Below are 8,164 nucleotides of genomic sequence, written 5' to 3' on the forward strand. Positions count from 1 at the left end.
AGGGGCGAGGCGCTTCCCGAGTGAAGCCTCGGCAAAGCCACCCCCGGGGCCGGGATGAAACCCCGAGCTGCTCCGCCGGGCGGCAGCGGGGCCGGGCACAAGTTTCGGCCAGCCCAGATAAAACTTTTCGTGGCGGCCGAGCGGGGAGACCCGGCAGCGGCCGTGCGAAACGCTCCCGCCGCACCGGGACAGGCGTTCGCAGCGATTCGCCCCTCTCGCTCTGAAATGTAGTTGCAGTTGAACGAGCTCTTTCGTGAACGCAAAAAAAAGCTCCTCGCCCGACTGCCTGATTCCCTCGCAAGTCGCCACAACTTGACTCGCCCCGTGCCGTGGCTTTGCAGCCAGCATCTGCTCTCTCTCCTAGCATGTACGGGAAGATTTTTTTTTTCTTTCCCGAAAGTTAAAAGCAGTTGTACAGAGTTTGGATCCAGATGTCACTAATTTGCAATTGCTCTGGGACGCAAGCTGATACGGGGTGCTCGGGAAGGGGTAGCCCTGCCTCTGCCCAGCGCTCCGGCAAGGGAACCAGCGTTACATGGAGAAGCTGCAGCCTGGCTAAGGCAACCTAAAGTGAAAGCGCCTAAGGAGGGGCTGGCGTGTAGATTCCGTACTCACATTTTAGGGTGCTAAGAAGACACTTTCTCAGATCTAAGTCCATGCAACAGGTTTTGACATCTCCTTTCCGGCTAGGGCGAACAGCTGCTCCCGTTCAGATTCAACCGTTGTGGTTGTGAGACGGAAGGAGAGGAAGCGGACTCAGGTATATCCCCAGTAAACGTGGGGCGACCGAGCGCGGTAGCGGGGAGCCGGAGGAGGGGGGGCAGCTCAGACATTGCTAGCGCTTTTCTCTCCCTTCACGGTCCCCATCGCGGGAGGGAGCGGAGCGCTTGTTCCCCTTCGCGAAAGGCACACGGTGTGCGCGCAGAGGTCGGAGGGGGGTAGTGGGGGGAGAGGGGATTTGTGCTTCTCTCGCCGTTTCTGCTCAGAGTAACGTTTGCAGCGGATCTCTTCTCCCGCCCCGTCACCATCCGCTGCAGCTGCGGCTGCGAACGATCCAGCCGCTTCGGTTGGGCAGGACGCGCTGAGCTCGGGATGCTTTCGTTTACAAACAAGCACAGTTTGAATCCTGCAGAAGTCGGCCGGCACGGAGGCACTGGGCGGCCGAGGGCTCCTTTGGTCAAGGGAGGGAGGTAGAATCATGCAAGGGGGCTTTACGGACCTGTCACCAACATCCCCGAATTTGTTTTAAACGAATTTGAGCTGTCTCTCTCTCGCCCTACAAAGGAAGCCTCTATCTTGCGTCCCCGGGGGATCCGGGGCGGGAGCCGCCCGCTTGGCTCTGCCACTTTACTCGGGAAAAGCCGGGACAGGTAGGAGGACACGCAGCTTCCGACGAGGAGTGCCCTCGAGAAAACGCAGCCACTCGCGGAGGATACGCACAGGCGTGCGGACACTCAGGGAGCTGGACGCGGGCTGATCCGCCGCCCACCCCCTCCTCCTCCTCCTGCCCCCCCCCCCCCCATTTCGCCTGGCCGCAGCCCTGGCGCGGCTCCTCGCCGGGAGCCGCCGGGAGCCGCCGGGCTGCTCGCCGCCGCCCCGGGCTCGCCTTCCCCAGGGGACGACGGCTCCGCCCGCCCGGGCGGCACGGAGGCTCCGTCCGTCGGCCGCGGAGGGTCGGGCGGCGAGGCCGGGAGCCGCAGCCTGCTCTCCTGAGGCTTCGCTAAATCCATGACTCGGCGGGGTGGTGAAAAAGGTACCGCGGCAGGAACCCACTGTTGCCGAGACCTCTCCCATCAGGGCTGCGAGTGGCGTAGAAAGAGCTTGCGGGCTGAACTGTTATTTCTCCGCAGAAAGGGGAACATTAAAGGCCGTGGAGACCGCCCTGAGTTTGGGCCCGGGAGGCTCCTGCCGAGAGCCTTCACCTGGGCGAGTCCCGGCGCCCGCCCGCCCGCGTTGGCGCCGCATCGCCCTTCGCTCGCTCACCGCACCCGCTCCCCCTCCCCCGACCTTCCAGTCTGCACAATCTCTCTCCCTCGCCTTTCACGCTGTGTAGACCGAAAGGGACGGAAAAGGATGGGGGTCCCTGCCCCTCTCGGTCGGTGAACTTAAAACGCAGTGTGTAATGGGCACGCGTGGGTGACAAGGGTCCGCTTAATCACGCGAAGTGTCTCTGACTTCTACCATGTTTCTCTCCCGGATGAAACACCCCGACACGTAGAAATCAAGTAGAAATAAATGCCCGGCGCCTGGTGATCGCAAACGCCCGCGCCCTGTGCACCGGAGCGCGATGGGGCAGGGCCAGCGATTCACGGAGAGGCAACCCTGCCCCGGTCCTCTGTCGTCCTGCCTCCTCCTCGCTCCCGGGCAGGTACGATCAGCGTGTAATGGGATCCCAGGTCACGAACAGGGTCTCTGTTGTACACGAGAGGCCCCTTCCCTATAAAACTCTCCGACAGTTGTTACTGGGCGCTGGGGAGGGGGGTTAAGCTAACGCATTTAGAAAGAAACTTTCTGCGAGGGCCGGAGACGGGTTTTTCTCCTCACCGCGGCCGCGGGTGCCGGGGACGGCAGTGCCCGCGGGTCGGAGCGGCGGGGCCGGGGTGGGGCGGCGGGATCCAGACGGGGCGGCGGAGCCCGGACGGGGCCCTGCGGCGAGAGGCCCGGGCTCCGCGCTCCGGCGCTCCCCCTCTCCCCCGATGGGCGCCTGCAGCGTCAATCACGGCGGAAATTTCTCCCTCGCTAGCTAATATCTCAGCTCGCAGGGCCGCCTCTGAGTGGATCTGAGCAATCTGTCAACCCAGCCGGGGAGCCACCTCAAAACAGATCGGGTTACCCCTGATTGACAGCGTCACCATGGCAAATAATTTGACTAAAACTATTGTCTTCTCCTGGCAGTCCCCGGGTCAGATAACCGGACCAATCACAGCGCGGATAATCACTTTTCATGCCAGCTTAGAATAATATTATTTAAAAAAAAAAAAAAAAAGGGGGGGGGGGAGAGAGAGAGAGAGAAAGAAAGGGGGGAAAAACTCCGAGAGGGAGAGGAGCGAGGGAGCAGGGCTTTACCACTATATTATGTGGGATCTTGCGGCGGCGGGGGGTGGGGGGGAAGCAGGGAGATCCCAAACCGGCGGCCGAGGGGGGTGGGGGTGGGAAAGCCGCGGCCGCTGCGAGCGCTGCAGATAGGAGACAAAAGAGGCACGAAGTTACTCTCGCAACTCGGACTTACAAAAAGGAGGCGGCCGGGGGGAAAAGCCGCCCGCGGCCGGGCTCCCGAGACTTTCTTCCTTCGCTCGCCGCCTGTTTGATTCCCGGCTCCCGCGGCCGCCCCGGGGCCGGGCGCCGCCGATGGCCGCGGCCCCCCGCGCCCGGCCGTGACGCCCGACCGGGCCCCGCCGGGCGCCGCCGCCGCCCCGGGGCCGGCCCCGCATATGCCGGGCGCTGCCCGCCGCCCCGCGCCGCTCCCCTCTATGCGGCCGTAGGGTGCGCGGCGGGGCAGGGCTCACCATGTCGATGCTCCCGACTTTTGGCTTCACCCAAGAGCAAGTGGCCTGCGTCTGCGAGGTGCTCCAGCAAGGCGGCAACATCGAGCGGCTGGGGCGGTTCCTCTGGTCCCTCCCTGCCTGCGAGCACCTCCACAAGAACGAGAGCGTCCTGAAGGCCAAGGCGGTGGTGGCCTTCCACCGGGGCAACTTCCGCGAGCTCTACAAGATCCTGGAGAGCCACCAGTTCTCGGCGCACAACCACCCCAAGCTGCAGCAGCTCTGGCTGAAGGCGCACTACATCGAGGCGGAGAAGCTGCGGGGGCGACCCCTAGGGGCGGTGGGCAAGTACCGGGTGCGCCGCAAGTTCCCGCTGCCCCGCTCCATCTGGGACGGCGAGGAGACCAGCTACTGCTTCAAGGAGAAGAGCCGCAGCGTCCTCCGCGAGTGGTACGCCCACAACCCCTACCCGTCCCCCCGCGAGAAGCGGGAGCTGGCCGAGGCCACCGGCCTCACCACCACCCAGGTCAGCAACTGGTTCAAGAACCGCCGGCAGCGGGACCGCGCCGCCGAGGCCAAGGAAAGGTACGGCGACCCCGGCCACCGCGGGGCGACCCCGGCCACCGCGGGCCCACCCCGCCGCCCGCGGCTCCCCCCTCTGCCCGCGGCTCCCCGGCCCCGCCGCCAGCCCCGCGCCTCCCCCTCCGCTCCCGTCCCGGTCCCGGGATGGCGCGCCCGGGCGGGGCCGGCCTCCGCGGGGCGGCGGTGGCGTCCGGGGAAGCGGAGTCGAGACAGGCGGGCGCTCGGCGAGGGCCCCTCTCCGCCACCGGGAAGGCGGCCGGGACCCCGCTCCCCGCGCAGCCATCGCGGCGGCCCCGGGGCAGCCCCTTCCTCCGGCGCGGCTTCCCGCGGCCGGCGGCGACTCCCGGTTAAGCAGAGCGGCCGCCTCCTCCCCGCCGCAACCGGGCGGCGGGGTCGGTGCGGGGCCGCGGCCCGGCGGGAGGGGCGGGCGGCGGCGGGGCCGCGGGAAAGGGCTCCGCGCCCCGCACGGCTCGGAGTGTGTCCCCGAGGGTTACCCCGGTGCGGACAGGGAGAGCCGGGAGGGCCTGGAGGCCGCGTAAACCGGTTTACAGAAACTGCCTCGAACGTCGGCTCCCGACGTGAGGCGGGAGACCGAGGCGGGGGCTGACCGGAGCAGCCGCGTACCTCGCTCATCAAACGGCAGCGCGTACTCACCGCCCGGCGAGGTGCTCGTGAATGCCCGTTACTAGGTGTATAGTCGTATACCGAGCGTGATTTCGAAACTGCGTTTTTCTCGTTAAATGGAGTCAAGGGACTGTTAACTGCCAGGCGGAGGTTAATGTCTACATCCTTGGGTATTCCGGATGACTTTCCGCCAGCAGTCCCCGTGCCTTAGGAAGACGGTTTGAGGAAGCAAAAGCACGGTACCTCCTCACTAGCTCGCCGAATTGCCCGGTCCATACACAGACCTGATCATCGGGCCTGCGCGGTTCATTAACGGATTCGAAATCTCCCGTAGATCCGTCCTCCGAGGAAACTCCTTTTCTTTTTTCGTTTCTGCCTAATGTGTTTTGGGGAGGGCCAGCGCCGCGGCCGCGCAGCTGTGCAGCCCGGCAGGTTCGGGCTCCACACGTATTTGCTCCTTACATTTCCCGAAACGGTGCTAGAGCTTTAATTTTCCTTCAAATCCCCGCAAGTGTTGGGTTTACGAGATGTTAGAGATCCTTTTTATTGCTGATAGCGAGGACTCACCTTCAAATATCCAAAGGAAATTAAGGTTACACTTATTTTCCTTTTTTTTTTTTTTTTTTTTCCCAGGGAATCAAATTTTAAAGGTCTCCAGAGACAAATAAGACTTTTGACATTGAAAAATACACTCAACTTAATATTACACTCTAGGCGTTGGAAAAGAGATCGTTCATGGGATTGCCATTCACTCAAGCAAACTTGTTCAAACAGAGCTTTCTTGTCTATTTTTATTTTTTTGGCACCAAGTGTCTCCAGCCACATCCTGCAGCCCTTATTGAGGAAAAACCGTCAGAGCAATGGCTTCACTTCGCTCGACCAAATCCTGCAGGATAGGGCCCCTCTGCCAGATACTGTGTTTCAAAGCTTCCGCATAAGCTTTTAAATAGACTTGCAATGCCTTCAGTATTTCAGGCAGGGCTGTGTCTAAAGTATTTCTACGAGGGCTATGTCTAAAATCCGCGTTAGCCTTGACAGAACGGCCGCCCTCCCCCCCCTCATCTTGCCCCTGTCATTTCGAAAAAAAAAAAAAAATCTATATGTGTGTGTGTGTGTGTGTGCGTGCAAGGGCTTGGCCAGCCTCCAGCGATTTCTCGGTATTTACCCGGTGATGAATTTTGAAGTTATGTCCTGCCTTTCCCAGCCGGCTGCCTCTGTCGGTAGGCGCTCCGGCGGTGCCGGCTCCCCCCGCCGCGGAGCCAGGCCAGGGCCCCCCCGGTTGCGCCCTCCCGCCGCCCGAGGAGGGCCGGAGGGATAGCAGAGGGCGTGCGGAGCCTTTCCCGAGAGGGCCGGGGAAATAAGAGAGCTAACTCTGTTTGCTTGCCTTAGCTTCCATATTGGGCTATGTTTTCAGCTGTAAGCTCAGGGCGAGGGGAAAAAAACACGTCCAGTTACTTAAGGAAAAGCGTCTCCCGCTCGATGCGAGCCTGGAGGCTGTGGGGCTGCACAGAGCCATCCTGCCTACGGCTCGCCGTGCTTTGGCCTTCCCAGGAGAAACCGCGACCGAACTTCTCTTCGGCTCCGGGAGCAGATTTAAAGTTTAAAAGTCCTTTTTTTTAAAAAAAAAAAAAAAAAAAAAAAAGAAAAAAGAGAAAGAAAAAAAAACCATCAACAACCAAGTCTTCCTCCCTTCCCTTCCTCTCCCCTCCCTCCCCACGCTGTGCAAACGGTTTGGAGGCAGAAAATGACGTTTTGGCCAAATGACACTTTCCACTGGGCTAGTGGGAGACTCTGTTTACAAGCTCGGCGGACCTTAGACCTTTATGCCAGATGAAGAGGCCTTGGAGGTTTGCAGAGTTTGTAAACCTACTGTTTCTGCGTTCCCTGCCGCCCCGGGAGCCAGCCCCCCGCCGCCCCTGCTCCCGGTCCCGCGGTGCGCGCCCCGGAGCGGCGGCCACACGGTGATTTCCCTCCCTCTTTTGTGTTTCCTATAGGGAAAACAACGAGAATTCCAACTCCAACAGCCACAACCCGCTCTCGGCGTCAATGAACGGGAATAAGACAGTTTTGGGGAGCTCAGAGGACGAGAAGACGCCGTCAGGGACCCCGGATCACACCTCCTCCAGCCCCGCGCTGCTGCTCAGCTCCAACCCCGGGCTGCAGCCCCTGCACGGCCTGGGCCACCCCCAGGGCCCCAGCGCCATCCCCGTGCCCAGCGCCGACCCCATGCACCACCACAGCTTGCAGGACTCCATCCTCAACCCCATGTCATCCAACCTGGTCGATCTGGGCTCTTAAAACCGTGTACACGCTCCCTCCTTCGCACCAGTCCTCCTTTACTCTATTTTTCTCCTTTTTTTTTTTTTTTTTGTTTTGTTTTGTTTGTTTGTTTGTTTTGTTTTGTTTTCTTTAATTGTACCAGAGACTCTGAAAGTGATTACAAACTCCTTAGTGGATGTGTTGTGCCCTTTGGCAGCGCAGGCTGGCTGCAGGTTTGGAAGGTGTCGGACTCGGCTGTGGGCGGTGATGTTGTGAAAAGCCTTAAGGGTTGCTTAAAGTTGGTGTCAGGCGTGTAAGGACTGTTGGACGGGAGCTGTGATTTTCATGGCAGGCTGTAAGGTGGTTCGGTGTAGCAGCTCTTTCCAGCCTTAACTTCACGAATCTCTCGGTGGTGTCGCTCGATCGGGCCGGTCTGTGTGGGAATAGGCACATTGTAATCTTTCCTTTTTTTTCGGGGGGTGGGGAGAAAAGGGGAGCGCAAGGCCGCTGTTTCCATGCCTGTTTGGAAGTTACACATCGCTCCCGTTATTCTATTGTAGTTATGTATCCGTGGCAGGTGTACGATGTACAATTTCAACTAAGAATACAAAAGTTGTAGTCAAGTTGTAGCAGCAACACGCGCTCTAGGCAGACTTTGTAACCTTCTTGTAGCTGATGCTATGCAGAGAGACGGCTTTTTCGGCCTTGTCCATGCGGTGCTTTCGCCATTTGCTGGGTGGGAAAGGAAGTGATGGCCCGGCTCTGGCCCCGGAGGAAGGCAGGGGCAGCTTCTCCCCTCGGTGTGCAAGGAGGGCAGGAGCGGGCTTTAGAAAAAAGAGGAATTGCTGCTCAAGTATAGACCTAAAAGACAGTATCAACCGCAAGTCACTCACCTTAGTTTTGTTTATTGTTTATATTATGTGAATACATTCTTTGGAAAATATTTCTGCTTTTATTTTATAATAAAATTTAGAAATCTAACTCGGCGTGCGGTTGCTTCACTCGCCCGCGGGATGTTTTCGGGCTCAGCCCTGAGCGGAGCAGAGCGGGCGGCCCGCCGGCCGCGGGAGGAGGTGGATACCGGCCGGCGTCGGGGCCCCCGAGGCTCCCCCCTGCCGCCGCAGAGGCGAGCGGGCCTCGCCCCCCACCGCCCCCCGGGCAGCCAGACGGCACCCCCGCCCCCCCTGGAGGCGACGCCCGGGCCCGTCGGGGGCCGC

At 60.7% G+C, this 8,164-nt stretch overlaps 1 protein-coding gene across 2 annotated transcripts; it reads left to right on the plus strand.

Annotated features, from left to right (window-relative positions):
* Positions 1-3,134: 3,134 nt before the first annotated feature.
* On the plus strand, positions 3,135-7,891 carry SIX2 (SIX homeobox 2). Of its 2 annotated transcripts, none has more exons than XM_074897083.1 (2): positions 3,135-4,068; positions 6,678-7,891. In XM_074897083.1, the coding sequence occupies exons 1-2, from the start codon at positions 3,508-3,510 to the stop codon at positions 6,984-6,986; spliced, it is 870 nt and encodes a 289-aa protein (XP_074753184.1). In that variant the 5' UTR covers positions 3,135-3,507; the 3' UTR covers positions 6,987-7,891. The 2 variants fall into 2 exon arrangements, with proteins under 2 accessions (XP_074753184.1, XP_074753183.1); XM_074897082.1 differs by having other exon boundaries at positions 3,135-4,067; positions 6,683-7,891.
* The last annotated feature ends 273 nt before the right edge of the window (positions 7,892-8,164 follow it).

This window comes from Athene noctua, chromosome 1, assembly GCF_965140245.1.
Source record: "Athene noctua chromosome 1, bAthNoc1.hap1.1, whole genome shotgun sequence".
Lineage (NCBI taxonomy): Eukaryota > Metazoa > Chordata > Aves > Strigiformes > Strigidae > Athene > Athene noctua.